Source organism: Coptis chinensis, chromosome 9 (genome assembly GCF_015680905.1).
Source record: "Coptis chinensis isolate HL-2020 chromosome 9, ASM1568090v1, whole genome shotgun sequence".
Taxonomy (NCBI): Eukaryota; Viridiplantae; Streptophyta; class Magnoliopsida; order Ranunculales; family Ranunculaceae; genus Coptis; species Coptis chinensis.
This window is the reverse complement of record NC_141464.1, coordinates 77,110,722-77,129,252: the sequence shown is the minus strand read 5'-3', so window position 1 is coordinate 77,129,252 and position 18,531 is coordinate 77,110,722. Positions and strand designations below refer to the sequence as shown.

The window sequence follows — 18,531 nt, the reverse complement described above, 5'->3', positions numbered from 1 at the left end:
GCGATATATATCGGAATTGGACTTCTGATTTTCTGAAATACATCGCTTATATTTTGTTTTCTTGCCCCCATAACTGGCCCAAGTTGAGCCGTATATGAATCACGTTGAGAGTTTGAGCTGAGTCATTATATGATCTTGACATTTCATCTTTCTCAGGGGCCTTTCTATTTTAGAAGTCTATTCAATCAAAATTCCAATATCCATTGTCAGTACTCTATACTCTAAATCACTCGTGGCAGACCACATGTCCAGACTACAAACAGGTCATGCATATAAGGTCAGGTTGTCCAAACGACCTAGGAAACGTAACCACTGCAAGCTAGTCAACAACGCAAAACGTAACCACTGCAAGCTAGTCATTAATAACAGATCATTACTTTGTAACGGAAGAAGTAAAAGCAATCATCAAGACAGCACAAAAAAGGGATCTATGCCTATAAAAGGAGGCGTCTTCTCCATTCTCAAAGGGAGAGGCTCACATTTTCTCCATCTTCAACTCAATCGCTCAAGATGAACTACGTCTGACTTGATTCCAGTTCATCAGAGAACTGGCTACGTAGGCAGCTCAGAACACCGACCTGAGTTCAGTCAAACATCTTATACAAATTCTATTCTCCGAAATTTTAAAGTCATGACTAAAATGTACCTCTACATCCATACAAGACAAATGCTTATAGAGATTGTACAAGAAAAATATACAATTCAATCTTCAATAAATATCGATGAGCTAAAAGTATAAATAGGCCATAACATTGTACAAAAAATGAGTAATCTAACAAAAAAGTGAAAAAACACTATGTATGTAGATCGATAAGAAAGAAAAGCAGTAGTACTGCAGTATACAACAACGATGCATGAGACTGAGAGGTATCGACAATGTTTTGTAGAACTTCACTGCTGCCAACAGCCCAATGCCATTGCTTTACTTTGGATCTCATGGCACTTCAGGGGGTAAAGTACACACATGCTTACAATCTCACATTCGATGATTTATCAGTCACTTTTCTTTGGTTCTGCTAGAACAAACTCTGCATACAGATTCTTCAAAGCAATCACGACTGTTGTTATGAGAGGCCCCATTATAGCACCCTGCAGAACAGAAGATGGAAACCAGACAACGGATATCAGTTACCCTATCATTAACTAACTACAATTATCTGTAACAGATAAAAGAATGAAATAACAGTAATACAGTGGTAAGCTGTCTCAGACTCTCAGATTTTCGTTTTTTAGAAAGAGTAAATCATTACTCACCCAAAGGAAAAGAGTAATGTCATAGAAATAAATAATTTGGTCAATTTTTCCACAAGAGCCAAAACTGTCTCAAATTTTCCTTTTTTAGGTCCAAGATCTCAACATAAGAATCATCAGTTTCTAAAATCCAACTTCTTACATAAGGAGCAGATGGACTGATTTTTTTAAGGAAAACCATGAGGGAGAAAATCCTAATTGACTCTGCACAGGTTCTCCATTCGAAATCTATTAGCATCTAGTAAACTACAATCTCCAATTTGTTACGTGCCAGACTCTAGTTGAAAGGAAGTACCTAATTGACTGAAACTCTGAAAGTCTTAAACATAGCAGTCGTATGTTCTTATGAACATGAGCAGATAAAACAAGAATTAAGCATACAAAAGGAAATAGTGTGTGCCAAAAACTCCAGTTCAAGAAAGATATGGTATGGTGCTAGCGAGTTTTAAACCCAGGTCTGTGGTAGTAATCCCAGCAAATATTGCCAACCAAACAAGCTGGCACCCTATATACCTCTGCAAAAGCTCAGATAAAACATGAAAACAAAAGATATAGATAGACGATTACCTCTAATGCAGATGGGAACAGAGCCATCCCACCAATAATGCTGAGCGCAGTAAGATATGAACTATGACCTGGTATATCCTCTTGAATTTCTGTTGCTCCATAATCCATGAGCACAAGGTGAACTGCAGACAAACGGCAGCCACTAGATATCTCCCTTCCATTATCAGTTGCACAGCTGCTGGGATTGTTGAAAGCCAAGGCGGAAAGATTGGAAATAGAGGACTGAAGAATGCAAGAACAGTTGACATGTACAAGAAATGTACGTCAGAGAGTCTAAATAAGAGCCACGTTAAGCATCCTTGAAATATAGCCATTTCAGCTGTAGCCAAAAGCACGCTCCCAATAGCATGATCGAGAACTTCAACACAACGGAACCTCATGGACTGTGAGATTGGTAGCATACCCATGACTTGTTCTGTCACCCCACCAGACTCCGATGTGATTAGATAATACAAAACCCAGAAGAAAACCATGGTCTGGGATACAAAGTTTAGAACACCTGCAGCTCCAGATATAATGGAATTAGTAATAGAGAACATGAGACTCAGACTTCCACCCAAAAGGGACTTACTACTATCAAAGACACGCTTAGATACATCCATCCCTTGAACAGCAAAACCTTTTGCCTTCACAATCAAATCCTCTCTGCTGATAAGTAACTCCTTGAATATGGCATCTACTTCGTATAGATCTGCCCCATTCTCGGTTTCTTACCCGGTTTCTAATACTCACAAGCTTCTCTGTATAAGGAGACTGGTTTACTAGTGCTGTTGAAGGCTTTGAAGAATTAGCAGGCTGTGTTATCACAAACTGCTTGATTCCAGTAGCAAAGTCTGTCATATTGTATTGCATTGCTAAATTATCCAACTGTTGAGACACAGTTTCGTAGAACATAGTAGTGTATCTATCCATCAATCCAGGAATATCATTCTCATCCATCCATTGCTTAACACCGATCCTCTCAGCATAATTACTCTTTTCAACATGGCATTTCAGCGAGATTACAGCGCCCTTCCCTCCACTCCTATCTTGTATGAGAAGAAAATACCACCCGCCAAAAGCCCTACAATCAGTCCGACAATCAAACCAATAGCCACAAGGGTCTTCAATCTTTTAAAAATCCCACGAGTTAGAAATGCGCTCATTCTACTCCTGCGGAAACTGCTGCTTCTAAATGAAGAGACTGCTGACATGGTTGATTCAACATTACCGGAAGCGAAAATAAACCCGAATCCAAGAAGCACAAGAGATCCAAAAGCACCCATTTCCTCGTATGCAATAACAAAAGCCCCAAAGGAAACAAGCCATCGGACCAACTTGGAGAACCCATTTATTCTCTTCCCTGAAACACCAGGCTTCTTTCGGCGGAGAATTACCCGAGAGCAGGCATTACGAATATCAACAAGGCTACCGATGGAAACTCTGATAATGGCAATCGGTATGGCTAAAAGGGTCTCAGTAAGGCCCAATTGCAAGGGCTCAGACCAAAAGTCAACCAGGGCATCTTGAATTCCTCTCAATGGAATCGAACAGAGGACAGCCCATTGAATGGGTCGAAGGTATTCTTCGAGTAGTTTAAAAAAGCCAAAAAGAGTAAAAATGGTAAAAGCAACACCAGCATGAGCCATGGCAATGTAAAGAGCGAGACGTACTTGAGGATCTCCTGTCAGTGATTTGTGATCCGATGGTTGGTTCTCCGATGAAGGACGAGGAGGAGGAGAAGAAGAAGTGGAGGTTTGAGGAGCTGGGTCTGAGTCTGGTTTTCGAACTGAAGCAGAACGAAACATTTCGTGCCATGGAAGATTGGTGTTGCTAGCATCGGGTTCGTTATAAGGAACTAGCTCCATCACCATTTAACAGTAGGTTGCAGGCCTAAAAAACAGATCAAGATGTAGAAAATTTAAACATCAAAATGCTATACACAAAATACATAGCAATTACAAAGAAGATAATTGACATATACAATTTCTAGCACATCACCAAAACTAAATATAAATTATCAACTAGCTACTCAAAACCCTGAATTGAGGATCAAATATTCCTAGAAAGAATATCAATAAGCAAAAAAGAACTAGCTTAATGAAAAGAATAGTAAGGTAAAAAAGGTTACCGGCAGGTTTGGATGAGAAACAACATAATCACAGTTCAGAATGATGCAGACTGTTTGGGGGCAGCCGGCAGCATTATAACTGATGCTTTGCCATCCCAAAAGTGGTTATTAGGTCTATCAAATTTATTTTCCAGGTCTAGAGCACATGAATCAAACTTATTCATATTCTTTCAAACTGTTACTCGAGTGCATAAAAGTTGAGCCTCAAATAAACAATGCATAACAAAGGAAACCAATGCATTTCAAATTGACCAAGAAATCATGACTAAAATTTTCAGCATAGAGAATTTGGGATGAACGAAGGAATGTCTAATAAATGGAATTGTTTTCCAGAGAATCAGTCAAACTATTATACACAGGTACATTGGAAATCAATATTTTCATGTATCAATTTTCATCAATAAAAAAGCACCCTTTAACTTGAAAATTATAAGAGGAACCACTCCACAAATATGAGAATAACCTTGACACCATGAAGCCGGACTCTAAAACCAGCCAAAGAACTTATTTTGTGTACAACAGAGCTATCAGAGAATGCAATATGCTCCACTTGTTCCTCTAAATACAAATCTAACTACTAGAAACATCATAAAAGTCAACATTCCAAGTTCATTTCGACATGAATTAAATTCCAAACATAACCATAAAACCCCACAAACTAAAACAAATAAGCAAAATTTAAAAAAAAAACAAGGCAAATTGATCCATACAATATACTTAAAAAAGGTTCATGTTCTGATCAACAGAAACAAACTGACATCCATAATCAAATAACACAAACTCATAAACCAAGAAAATGAATCACTTACCTTCTTTAATGAAGGAGAAAATAGAAGGCATAAGAGTGAAAAGGAGATCAGACAATAGAGAAATGAGTGTGATGATTACATGGACCAGTAGATTTGATGTATGGAATAATTTTGTGTTGTGTGTCAGCAAAATTTAATAATAATAAATTTACAGATAGATATTCTTGTGCTTTCACTTTCTACTTTTCATTATCAATTATTGTCAGAGAGTTTTCTGACTACATTCTGACTTTACCTCAACTTCCAACCAAATTTAGTTATAGTTTGAAGACATAAAGGCCGTGTAACACGAGTGGAAAAAACGTGTGGACCATTAGATTTATCATGATTTGTGCATATGGTTAGTCTTAAAATCTTGAATAAAATTTGATAAGCAAAGTATTATTCATTTCTTGTAGTGTGAACTTTTTTTTATTCTAAACCACATAAATTAGAGTGGCCATATTGAAGTTGACATCAAATATTGAAATGTGAACAATTAGATATTGTAAATGTGAACAATTAGATAAGAATCTTTGAAATCTTCGACATATATATTGTAAAACGCATTATATATTGTTGTTTAATTTGTAGCTTGTGCATTGTCTTGATCTTGACAGTCACAAGAAAAAAGTTTGGACTTGACTTTGGGTAAATCTCATTTTTGGTTAATCTTATTTTTAATGATGTATAAACACTTCCAATATTGAAAAAAAAAAAAATGTGTTACTGCTTCGGCATAGGGGACTAGCATTGTACGGAGTCACATTAACTTGTTAGGATGCTGGTGTTGCTCTTCACAACCCTGCCTTTAAAGAAAAACAAAACACATTATTATACCTTCCTTAAGAACAAAATCTACGTCTAAATGGCTAAGCACATAAGTATATAGAACAGATCAGACCCGTTTTATGTGCTAGAAGGAACTGAAAGATGAGTGTGATAGAAGTTCATTTCACCATGTACCAGTACGTAGGTAATACTCAAAAGACTCAGAGGCCTCTGTTTACAGACTACTTGCATTGTGCTGTGATGAGCAAGGTATGGTACAGAATGAAGAGTTCAGAAAGGAAAATCTTATGATCAACTAACCGTGCATTTTTCATGCAATAGCAATATTCACATTTAAGGTTACACCTTGGTTATGGACAAATTCCGAATTCAGCTAGCATATTCTAAATGGTATTTGCATTGGGAAGACACTTCCTTCTAACTTTATTGTTTAGGTACAACGATGTCCAATTCGCTAACAGTCCACTCGGTCAAAGAATTATCATCCTTATACACTTCTGTTCCTAAATCAATGGACATCCATTGTCTTCTTGCTGGTGGTGTTCCAGGATCCTGCATTTTGAAATTGAGAGTCAATTATCAGCACAATAGCTTAAGGTTGAAACTTGATCAACCAAAATAACTATAGTTGATATTCTACGACATATGAACACTACTTGCTTGCAGAAAATCATTTGATATAAATCAATCAGCTTGGTCAACCATTACTTTTCATAATTGTTGCCATCTTGTGATCAGTATAGTAGTAGTTGTACCCAGTATCAACACACCACCAGATCGAACCACCTCATTTTGATTCCAACGTAAATCATGCACGAAGTTTTAGCTTCTGTAAGTAAGAGTGCGTACCTGATAGAAATAGAGTGAGGCGGACAAGCCCCCAACATCTAACTCCCAAGTCCTTGAATCCCCAATCCATCCTTCACCTTGTTTTGTAGGATAACCATAAGCTCCCCATACTGGATGAGGTAGTATCTGAAGTATTTCCTGAGGTTGAGGATTGCTAAATGGATCGCAAAGGCCGTATGGCTTCTCAAGGTACTGTGCATTCCCAGGAGAGCAATATAGGTGATATGCTTTGTAGGGGTACCTAGTAGTATCACTTCGATGTACTCGTGTTCCATTAGGAAATGTGTGGTAAGGAGGACAGAGTTTAAGGCCTTCAGGCGTACACCAAGCACTCGTCTCTGGATTAATGATCATCTCACTATATCGAGTGACATCACTTGTTACCTCCCCGTCACAAGGTTTCCCATTGTTCTTCCAACAACTCCCCATATCCATTAGATAGAATTGGCTATTACGACCTCCTCCTTTGATCACATTCAAGGTGAATTTCACTTTAAAATATGGTGACTCTGGAATCTGCAAAATTTTCAAATTAATTAGTTCTATAACATCATCCTCAATTATCAAGTCCATATAAAAGGCATATTACTGTGTATTACTTAATCCAAAGTAGTGTGTCAAATGCACCCCAGCACCTTGACAGGCCAGCCCCCAAGGTGCATTCCCCCCAAATCTGTGAGTGTTTGATTTTGACGGATAGTTTAGCCCATGGGCTGGTTTGAGGGCTGGTTTGAAGCCCCCAGTCCAAACCACATGTTGTTGCTTGTTGAACATCATTTGTCATAAATCACTTTCAGCATATTTAGTTATTTACAGTCAGAAATTTGGAAGCAACGACTCAAGAGGAAGAATATATACAAGTGTAAAAATATAAAAAATCTTTTACAATTACTTACTATCTTTGACATCCCCCTTGATTGGTAATGGTAACCACCTGAAAACCCTTTTGTAGCATCTGATCTGAGATAGAGCATTAACCATGGGTACTTCTTTGATGTCTTTAGTACATGGTGAAACACCCAACTCCCCTTTCCTAATTCCTTCTCCCAAGTGACAGAGTAGTATGATCTGTTTGCATCCATTCCCATGTTGTCATTAGCATCTAAGTCCCAAGACCCATAAAAGCTCCCCTTTAATGTAGTCCTGTTTGGTCCTTGTAGAGTAGTATAGTTGTGATAAATAAATGGTTGGTTCATGCACCCTTTACCGAAGCATGGGAACCCAGAATCTGGGCCATATGATTCAACCTTGTGACCATCTTTTGGACATTTAGCAGCATATGTATCCATGTTACCACTCTTTAGCATGATCATCCAAAATTGCCATGGATTTGGAGTGTCGTCCACTTCACATTTAGATCCCAAATACAGTTCTTTCTCGTCGGCGTAAAGGTCTACGTCGGTTATGTTTCCTTGTCCCAGAAAAGGGTCTCCTACACCTAGCTTGTTATCATGCTCGGTCACCCTGTGAACTACCATGTGAGGGAACCTTTTGCAGAGGCTGCCATCCTTCTCACCTAAATAAATATAACGAATTTCAATTCATGAACAATCTTTCACCAAGTAGTAAATTACATATTATGATATTATGAAATGAAGATATCTATTGTGCTATAGGAATATAGAGAATGTAAATTACATACCATCAATACATTAATGTGAGGATAAAAAATTACGTATCATCTTAGGACATGAACTTAGATGGTTGAGCAGGTCGATATATATTGTTGAGCTATATCATATCCAAAGCAGCTGAACCATTAAGTTATGTTCCATCTTCTACAAACATTGTCATCTAAGCTTATTAGAAATGCAGAAAACTACATGACTTATAGCAAATATATATTTATCAAATAAAATTAAATTTCAAAAACTGAGAAATCGATCTTAAAATGTATCAAAACTCACCTTGTGTTGAACTTTTGTAAAGGTCGAAGCAGTCAGCAGCCCTTGGGCTACCCATGCCAGGAGTTTCTTCTCCAACCTCATTGCATTGATTCCAAGATTCAATTGCTACACGGAGATCGTCTCTTTGCATTCCTGGATCACCTATAGCCGACAGATAATCATTTCCTGCTGGATCACCTACTGCCGATATATAAGCAATATATATTTCCGGCAGAATCCAAAACCAACCCAAAAATCAAGTGGAGAAGAAGAAGATATGAACAAGATATATAGGCTTCTCATACTTCTCATTAGGAATCAGTTAGACCAGCGTTGACTTTTCGTAACTCTATCATATGCAACAGTATGTAGTACAGATTTTTCAAAACTTTCCAAAAACCAACTTTTCAAAACTTGTTTTGTCGATTTTTTATATCATCCAAGAACGATATGATTATAGTGAATGTTGTTAGCCTTCGAAAGCTAGCTTGGGATTCCTTACGAAGAGGAAGAATCAAGAATATAATCCTCTAGGCTCTAACAAATTTTCAACAGCATGAAAAACTTGTCACTTAAAATACCTGTCTTGTAACAGAAGAAAATACCACCCGCCAAAATCCCTAGGATCAGTCCAACAATCAAACCAATGGCCGCAAGGGTCTTCAATCTCTTAAAAATCCCACGAGGTAGAAATGCGCTCATTCTACTTCGATCTGCGGAAACTGGCTACTTCTAAATGAAGAGATCGACTGCTGACGTGCATGGTTGATTCAACATTACCGGAAGCGAAAAGCAAGAAACTCGAATCCAAGCTAAGAATATTGTGTTTCAAATGTTGTGAGAGGATCTCGATCATGTTCTTGGTGGTTCCATTACAAGAATATTCAATTATATTCCATCTCAACAAAATCAGAAGCTAGCCGAAGTTTTTCGTTGGCTTTTGCCACTGTTGTCTCACTGCTTAATTGCTTAGAATTGTAGACTTAAGAATCTACAAACAGATACTAATATCACTTGGTCTCAGCCGCCGCTGGGTTTGACCACGAGAGCACAAGGTGCAAAGTGCAAACCATATCATGTGGACCTAAAATCATTCTGACCACACGTACATTATATGGATTTGAATGGCAGCAGAAGATTTCATGAAGTCGTCTATATGTGCGCTTGGCCATCTTTGATATGATGATAGATCATGAGCTCACTGTTGTCCACTGAGCTGCTCACAAGAGTTGTACGGTAATTAAACAGATGGTGCTTTGGTGATCGATCAAAAGATGAACAAGAAGTATAGTATGTGTGTGTGAGATTGGAATAATTGTCACGTTTCAATTATTAATTGCTTCGATCAGTTCCTCACTTTTGTCGTAGTTATATATCATAGGGCTGAATATATGGAATTCTTCTATAGTGACTTCCGATTATTGTCCGAGTCCGACCGTGTTTAGATTTGAATATCTCCAACTATCTCTATCTTGTGCAAGGCATGCATAGACAAATAAAACGACAACTAACAATACCAATCTACGTTCTTACACTTTCACCGACGGTTACATTATATTCCAAAAGAAACGGAGAGACAAAATGGAGAACATACTGTAGGGGAGCGATATCTTATTATGCACGTGTGCAACGTAAGCGAACTCAGGACGCCGACCCTCGAGACCGAACTGTGAGCAGCTCCTCGGGAAACCCGATGCGGCGACCTCCAAGAGCGACCCCACGAAAGGAGGGCGAAGATATTTGATTCGAGCACATGGCGAGCGCCTCGTGTAATGATAACCATCGGGGGTAATCATTACCCATCCCGGAAAATAGGGATAACCTCATCGACCCAATGAGTGCATGACTTATAATATAACCATTTCGACACTCATTCACGATCTCGACCTTACACGCGTGTAGCATAAACACGCGTGTCTTCTAGATTGATCCTTCCCCTAAGCCTATAAATACCACTGATTGAATCCACGTCGGGCCCGATTCCTCTCTCCCAAAAAGAAAGAAAAGGAGAAAAACTAAGAGGAGGATACGTAGGCAGTTCGCTCAGAAGCGAACTCGGTCCCAACAAGAAATCCAAAACACTCCTTTACATTGGCCGATCGTGGTTTCGATTACTTGAGAGCCACTTTAAATCGGTTCATCCATCTCTAACTCTCAAGCCCACGAAGCATGGTTAGCCTAGAAGATCAAGTCCAAAGACCTTGCCCACCTGATTGGGAATAACAAATGAGAGCATTTCCTTGCTCGGGGAGGAAAATGCTACTTTACGTCTTTCGGTGGATAGTTACCCGGCAACAACAAAGTCGGCAACGGGCGGAGAACAAAGATCAATGGCGTTAATCAGCCAGATTAATGAGTTATCCCAAAGGATTGGCGAGCAAATGCGCAAAGAAGGATTCGACACAGATTGTGCACAAGATGCTTAAGGCGTATCAGCGATTCAAGCGTTATAGCAGATGTCCTCAATAAACCCTCTCCACAAGACTTTATCCAGCCCACACTTTCCCGTATGCGGCAAAGAAAGACGTGCTCCGGTCGACATGTGGCTCGCTATATTCGAGTTTGGCACTTTCTGACTCACCGAGTTTGATCATCTCCCGCTGCAGATTATTCCGGCCGGCCTCAAGGATGGCTCTCGATTAGTTCTTTTCATTGGAATCGATTCTATAAAAACCTTCGAGCGACTTCGATTTGTTCGCCCCAAGATGCGTCCACAATAGGCGAAGAAGAGGCGGATCTTGATTCTTTGTTTGATTATCATTCAAGGAGGGCGAATCTATTCGTGAATTCCTAGGGCGGTTCAAGGCGGCGTTGTGCATGAAAAGTGGCTTGAAAGAATCTTTCGCCATTAATGCCGCCTTTTCCAATGCTTTAGAGTGCGAAACACCGACCTCTCTAGGTCGTTGATGAAGGAGCGCGCCGAGACCTTTGTCCGAGCTCTATTTCGGCGTGGACAAAGTACATCAAGTTGCGAAACTTTAAAACTCCACGACTTAGAAGAGAACCGAGGAGGCAGTTAGCGGTCTCGGATCGTACACCCACGGGCAAAAGCTGGCGCTAGCTTGCACCAAAGGCCGACACCAGCTCGGAAAAATAGAGAGTTAAGCTATCCCGACGCTCCCGGCTACATGCGGGTAAAATTAAAGCGAGCCCCATTCTTAGGCCCGGTGAGGCAGACCCGGTAGATCGGCGACAAGCCATTTTCGCGCATTTCATAACGCCAAATGCCATGAAAACCGATCGCGTCTTTGGGGGCTTAAACACTATCTCCGGGACCTAGTGGAAGCCGGCCACATCAAAGCGATTACACTAGCATTCGGCGATTTCACGACCTGTGATGGCTCGCCGAGTCCATAGTCGATCTCCATCTTGCCGTTACCCCCAAGAGTTTCAAGGTCGTCCACGCGGAAGGGCGTCCGCGAGATCGTTCGGCGCCCGAAGCCCGGCAACACTCATCCGATCGTGACAATGATCGAACTATTCACGTGATTACTTTTCCGGATGATTCCGTAACCTCATCTAGAGAGAAAAGACGTCGTGTTGGCGCTCTTCAGGAAGTCTATCATTTCACCTCCCAGGCAGCTCACGCCCCGCGTGGTTCAGGTCGCAAAGCGCAGGCGATATCACTTTTACGGAGGCCGATTTAAGCAAAGTCTGCCTTCCTCATAATGATGCATTGGTTGTCCATGTCAAAATTAGCGACTGGACAGTCAAGCGCGTTCTGATCGATCGGCAGTTCCTGTGACATCTTGTTCTACCACACCATGCAAGAGATGAGCCTTCCCAAGTCCGTCCTCGTCGACCCGATCGCCCCCCTTTATGGGTTCAATGGATCGGGGCGATCCCATTGGTGATATTATACTCCGGTGTCGGTGGGATCTAGAGAGGACAAGATCACCGCCATACACGGTTCGCGTTCTAGGCGACAAAGTCGCCATACAATGCCATCCTCGAAGATTTGGATTCATCGGATGCGGCGGATACCGTCCACTTTACATCAAGTTCTCCGTTTCCCGGGACCTCGAGGCATGATGGAACTTAGAAGCAATCAACTTGAGGCGTACCATTGTAACCGGTCAAATCAACGGATGGGACGGCTCGTGAATTGCTTCCCGCCATACGGGAACCCTCCGCCTACCACAATGGCACGCGTGACTTTTCGCGAAGTCCAACCCGACGCGCCAAGCGACGCGGGGGGCTCTTACAAGCGAAGTTCTCTCCATGCCGATACCGCTTTTCGCTCCCCGAGTCCTTTATCGCCGGCGAAGACCTCTAGCATTGACCCAACGACGGTAGCCGTCGATTAAAGTTCGAGATCGTCTCCGGCTCGTGTCATGTCGCCCGGTTGGCGTTGGCAGGACCGCGCACCATCAATGTGTTCTGCCGGGTCCCACTCCCCGTGGTCGTGGATACCCGGCGGCGTTGCCGAACAGTGTCGCTCCACCACCGTGACCGGTCAAGTCGTCCCACCGGTGTTGGACCTCCTCCGATAGCGAAGTCGCCAGCGGTTTCGCCATCGGTTGTAAAACCTCGTGGCGCGAAAAAGAAAAAAGTGAATCTTGGCACCGAAGGCGACCCCAAGTTTGTATATGTAGGGGCTAACCTCGACCCCACCATCAAAACCCACCTTGTAAATTTCTTATCTATGAATAAAGATATTTTTGCTTTGGTCGTATATCGATGTGTGTCAGGATAGATCCCGCGATCGATGCCATAAATTAAATGTTAATCCCCATGCTAGACCGGTCAGAAACAGCGACCCGCCGACTATCCTGCGTTTTCAAAAAGCCATCAATGGCGAGGTCGACAAACTCAAGCAAGTCGGTTTTATCCGAAAAGTAGACTATCCGGTGGATCGCTAACATCGCGGGCCGTACCCAAAAGAGCGAACGGTTCATTATCGTTGATTTTACGAATGTAAATCAGGCCACTCCAAAAGATAGTTTTCCCCTACCTCGCATCGACCGACTTGTCGACCAGACCTGTGGTCATGAGCTCCTCTCCTTCATGGGCGGCGTGCGGTGGGTACAACCAAATCCCACTCGCAGAAGAGGATCAAGAGAAGACCTCTTTCATAACAGAGCAAAGGGATCTATTGCTCTGGCGTTCTCCCCATTCGCTTGAAAAGCGCCGAACAGCGTATCAACGCTGGTCGGTCGACATGTTCCAAGACATGTTAGGCAACACCATGGAGGTCTACATCGATGATATGGTCGTCAAAAGTAAAGAAAGCCGATGATCACCTCGCCCGCGCGAGCAAAGCGTTTCTCGATTACGCCGTCATGCGGGCATGAAACTCAATCAGAGAAATGCTTTTTGGGCGTCCTCGGCAAGTTTTAGGGTATCAAGTGTCTCGGCGAGGGATCGAAGCCGAATCAGACCAGATCCGAGCCTTCTTAGACATGCCCGATCGGCGCCGCGAAGAAACAAATACAGAAATTGTCGGGCATGGTATTTGCACTCAACCGATTCATATCAAGGGCATCCGATAGGTGTAGACCGTTCTTGCAACTCCTTAAAAAGGCGGCGGTTCTCATGGAGTTTATCGATTGCCATCAAGCATTCGCCACTCTCAAAGAGTACCTCACCCGCCCGTCTTAGCTAAACCTATAGATGGAGAGACTATGGGGCTCTATCTGGCAGTATCCGATTTCGAATCAGCTGGAGTTCTCTTCAAAGGAAAACAATTCAGAAAAACCGATCTACTTCACAAGCAAGGCGCTCCACGACGTGGAAAAAATTACTCCTTCCTAGAAAGAAGCGATTACTTGCTTTGTTATATTCGGCACGGAAGTTCAGGCCTTACTTTCAGGCGCATCAAATCAAAGTTCTTACCGACCTCCCATTGAATAAAATTCTCCACAAAGAAAACAAAACTACTCGAATGGCAGTTTGGGCTGAAGAGCTCGGCGAACACCACCTGGAATTCGTACCACGAATTTCCCAGAAGGGACAGGTCGTTGCCGATTTTCTAGCGGATTTCCCTATTGATGACCCCAATTGGGAACAAGAGACCGACCTCCCAGATTTGAAGGAGCACATCAAATCCACCTGGTCTCTCTTTGTAGATGGTTCTAGCAATCCCGGCGGCAGCGGCATCGGGGTTGTCTTAGTTTTCACCGATGGAGCGGTGATGGAAAAGTCCGTTCGCATCGATTTTGCCACTTCGAACAATGAGTGGTCTGGCGATCGAGGGACTTCGTATGGCGCGCGCATTTCGGCGTCGAAGAGATCAAGTCTTTAGTGACTTCGCGGAAGTCGTTCGCCCGGGTTGCAAAAAGTACACTACCCATGAAGGTAACCTTTCCAAGTATCTTAAGGTCGTTCATCGGTTATTGCTTCTTTTAAGCGGTACACATACATCATTTCTTGCGTGAGGAGAACCGCCTTGAGACGGTTTTAACTTACTTGGCTACCCAGACCCCGAGCTGCGTTCCCCGACAAATTCTCATAGAAGTCGTCGATCGACCTGCATACCAAGTCGACCACACCTTGATGATAAGCGACCTATTTCCTCTCTCCGCCACTCAGTTGAGTCAAACATGGATGCAACCCATCATTGATTATATATCAAAGATGGCGCGGCTCCACGAGGCGTACCAAAAAAAGCGGATCCCCTACCAAGCACGACGTTATTGTTTGGTTCATAACAAATTGTTCAGAAAATCCGCTGGTGGCCCACACTTAAGGTGCATTACCCCAGAACAAGGTCAGTTGATTTTTGCAGAAATCCACGAAGGAGAATGTGGAAATCACGCGTGGGCGTCTTCGTTAGCCCACAAGGCCATCTCAAGGATATTTTGGCCACGATGCGGTCGATGCCAAAGCATCGCCCTCAAATGTCTTAAATGCCAAATGTTTGGCCCACAATATCATCCAACCTCGCCGCCGTCGACAAGATAGCGAGCGCGGGCCATTCCACATGTGGGGCATGGACATTATGGGCCCATTCATCCCACGAAGAATCGCGGCTTCCGCTTTGTCCTAGCTGCAACCGACTACTTCACCAAGTGAGTCGAGGCTATTCCTTTAGCACACGTCAAGGAGTTACATGTCAGAAACTTCATTTGGACCCACATCATCACCAGATTTGGTTTGCCACACACATTAGTAATGGATAATGGACCTCAGTTCAAAGGCAGAACGGTTAAAGAGTTTCTAGCCAAGTGGAAGATCGTTCACGCCTTTTCTACTCCACAGTACGCTCAGAGTAATGGTCAGGTAGAAGCCAGTAACAAAGCAATTTTGGAAAACTTAAAGAAAAAGATTGAAAAGAATAAAAGCCAATGGCCAAATCAATTGGAGAATATTTTATGGGCCCACCGCACCACAGCTCGATCCAGTACCGGCGAGTCTCCATTCTCCTTATGTTATGGCACGGCCGTAATTCCCACCGGTATTCAATACTACGACTTCGATCGAACTTGTCGAATCGGGACATAACGACTCCGTGTTAGCACGAGAAGTCGACTGTTGGAAGAAAAGCGGGACTTATTTTGCCATCGAGTCGCGATCTTATCGACAAACTCACGAAGAACTCCTACAACAAGCGAGTTCATCCTAGGTCTTTTCAACACGGAGACCTAGTGCTCAAAAAAGACGCAAAGACGATTCCAAGTTAGCACCCACATGGGAAGGCCCCTACATCGTGGAACGCGTCGTCGGCAATGGAGCATACTGGCTAAGAACCCAAGAGGGGAAGATATTGTCTCGCCCTTGGAATACTTATCTATTGAAAAAATTTTACCAGTAGCGATATTCACGTTGTATATCTTTATCTTCACATTAATGAAAACTACGTTTCTTGGTTTAGCTAGTACGGTCTAATCTACTTACTTGTAGTGACAAGTCAACCAGTTTACACAGCATAGATAAACAACACGGTTGCTGGGCCCACCATTCTCGGTCGGCCGTCGCGACACAAGAAACGGCTCTCTCGAAATAGCATACGACTCACGGAGCTTACGGGCTCTGACCTTTCCAAGTCTTGTTGCGTCGAGGACCTATATTTCTAGGATCGACCCACGAGAACGCTCTCCCGCGAGCATCTGACTCTGCCGAGCTTCACGAGGGCTCTGACCTTTCCAAGTCTTGTTACGTCGAGGACCTATATTTCTAGGATCGACCACACGAGAACGCTCTCTCATGAAATCTGACGAGGAGCTTATACGGGCTCTGACCTTTCCAAGTCTTGTTCGTCGAGGACCTATATTTCTAGGATCGACCCACGAGAACGCTCTCCTCCGAAATCTGACTCTGCGGAGCTTACAGTGCTCTACAGCCTTTCCAAGTCTTGTTACGTCGAGGACCTATATTTCTAGGATCGACCACCACGAGAACGCTCTCTCCGCGAAAGCATCGACTCTCGGAGCTTACGGGCTCGGACTCTGACCTTTCTAAGTCTTGTTATGTCGAGGACCTATATTTCTAGGATCGACCACCACGAGAACGCTCTCCAAAGCATATCTGACTCTTCGGAGCTTACGGGCTCTACAGCCTTTTACAGGTGTCTTGTTATCTTTGATGACTTATATACGATTGACTACACGAGCGCGGCTCCATGAGCGGATCGCTCGGAGCCCGCGATGATCCATTGACCCTCAATTCTGTCACGTCGGCGACCTATATTTCTAGGGTGACCTCAAGGCGGGGGCGATATTACTAGAATCCTAAGCGAGTGCTAATTACACACCAGTCCACGGCAATATACATACGGAACATCTCCAATCGGGTTATATAACCATGCATCATAACGGCTACATCCACCGATCTCTTTGGGATTACAGAAATCGGATCGATGATCATTACAAAAATTAACCAAGTGAGGGCGCCACTTTTCGTGGAAACCGGTTCCTTGAATAAAAATGGCGGCCGCTTCGGGCAAGCCCGAAAACACAGCTCTATTGTTGACCCTCGTATAAGATAGAAAAATGTGAGCGAAACTTACAACTCAAGACTAACGAGAGTCAAATGAAGATCACCTTATCGATTTCGGTGATGACATGCTTATCTTAGGAGGCTGCGCTAGTCGAAGCGGTATGCGGTGACCTCGGCATCCACGCGCATCTCATTCCCTCCTTCATAGCTCGCAATCGTTTTTCCGGTGTCATACTTTTTCGTCCGGTAGCGGCATAGGCGTCTGAGGCTTGAAGATCGCCTTCTTCTTCGCTTTTCGGCGCCACCTTCCCGACATTTCTTAGCATAAGCGGTCCACCACGGCTAGTTCCCTTTCTAACTTCTGTCCGCGTCGTCACCACTAAGCGGCATTCTCCGCAATGGCATTCGATACTTGGTCGTCATCAACTCCGGCTTTCTCTTATGCGCCCCCCGCGGCTTCGCGATACATCCTAGCTTCGGCGTGAGGGTTGCCATTCATCTCGGCGCGTTTTGTACAACATCTTTTCAGCTTGTCATATCACGCAAAAACTGCATGAAGCAAGTTAAAGAATCGGTTAAGCCTTAGAAACCGACATAACAACTTCGGTATGTGCAGGTTTACCAAACAAGCGGCCATATCCATCGTCCCCGATGGCGTGTCCATGTCCTCATCCTTCACCTCTGCCTTGTCACCATCAAGACGATCCCGCCCGGGACACTTCGTCGCTATGGGTGCCGAGTGGAAGCTTCTGATCGGCGTTTCACCATACGCTTCTTCCCGATCCTCCCCGTCGCGTAATAGAACTTCGCTCCCCACATCACGGTCGCGGGGGACGAGCTCTCACCACCGACCAGGCGGCCTTGCCCCAGTCGCTACTCCCCGCAGCGTGGCGACCGATTAATCAGCCTACCCGGCTGGCGACCTAAAAACAATGCGCCCGATGGGGCCTTGACCCTCCTAGAACGCTTTATGACTCTTCGTCTCTACAAGCATCGGCTTTCCTCTTCCGCGATCACCATGCGATGCGGTTGAAACTCCATCTCTTCCATTATCAGCGGAGAAGTTTCCCTCATGTTGTTCCTTCCCCTCGCATACGGACGACATCTCGCCATGATAACAACCTAGAGCACAAACGCATCTTGTCACCACGAGCTATAGTTTTTACCCCAACCTTTTATCAACAAGAGAATCCTCCACGAAGAGAATAAAGCGTGCACGGATAAGCGGCAATGGAGGAGAGGCGCGACAAATGAAATGAGCAGAGCAAGTAGGCAGACTGAAGCTTTGGGAAGAAGGCAAGCAAATACTTGTCTTGGTCTGTGATAAGCCGTTTTTATTCAAAAGGAAACGTCTTTTCCTAAGCGCCTCTTAATTACCTTGAGACGCCAAACGCCACCTGCCTGCCATCAT

General features: G+C 43.5%; 1 protein-coding gene and 1 pseudogene across 4 annotated transcripts; both read right to left on the bottom strand.

Moving 5' to 3' along the window:
* Positions 1-632: 632 nt before the first annotated feature.
* On the bottom strand, positions 633-4,966 carry LOC147478232 (uncharacterized; annotated as a pseudogene). The gene is made up of 3 exons (XR_015207770.1): positions 4,738-4,966; positions 1,819-3,690; positions 633-1,089 (listed from the first exon to the last, which is right to left on the bottom strand). The product of XR_015207770.1 is annotated as an uncharacterized LOC147478232 (transcript).
* Positions 4,967-5,777: 811 nt separating this feature from the next.
* LOC147478231 (uncharacterized) lies at positions 5,778-9,354 on the bottom strand. 3 transcript variants are annotated; one of them, XM_086582739.1, is made up of 5 exons: positions 8,825-9,354; positions 8,265-8,441; positions 7,254-7,873; positions 6,358-6,873; positions 5,778-6,060 (listed from the first exon to the last, which is right to left on the bottom strand). In XM_086582739.1, exons 1-5 carry the CDS (start codon positions 8,943-8,945, stop codon positions 5,932-5,934), a joined length of 1,563 nt encoding a protein of 520 aa, XP_086438865.1. In that variant the 5' UTR covers positions 8,946-9,354; the 3' UTR covers positions 5,778-5,931. The 3 variants fall into 3 exon arrangements, with proteins under 3 accessions (XP_086438865.1, XP_086438864.1, XP_086438866.1); XM_086582738.1 differs by having other exon boundaries at positions 8,265-8,444; positions 8,825-9,353; XM_086582740.1 differs by having other exon boundaries at positions 8,265-8,405; positions 8,825-9,353.
* Between the last annotated feature and the right edge of the window lie 9,177 nt (positions 9,355-18,531).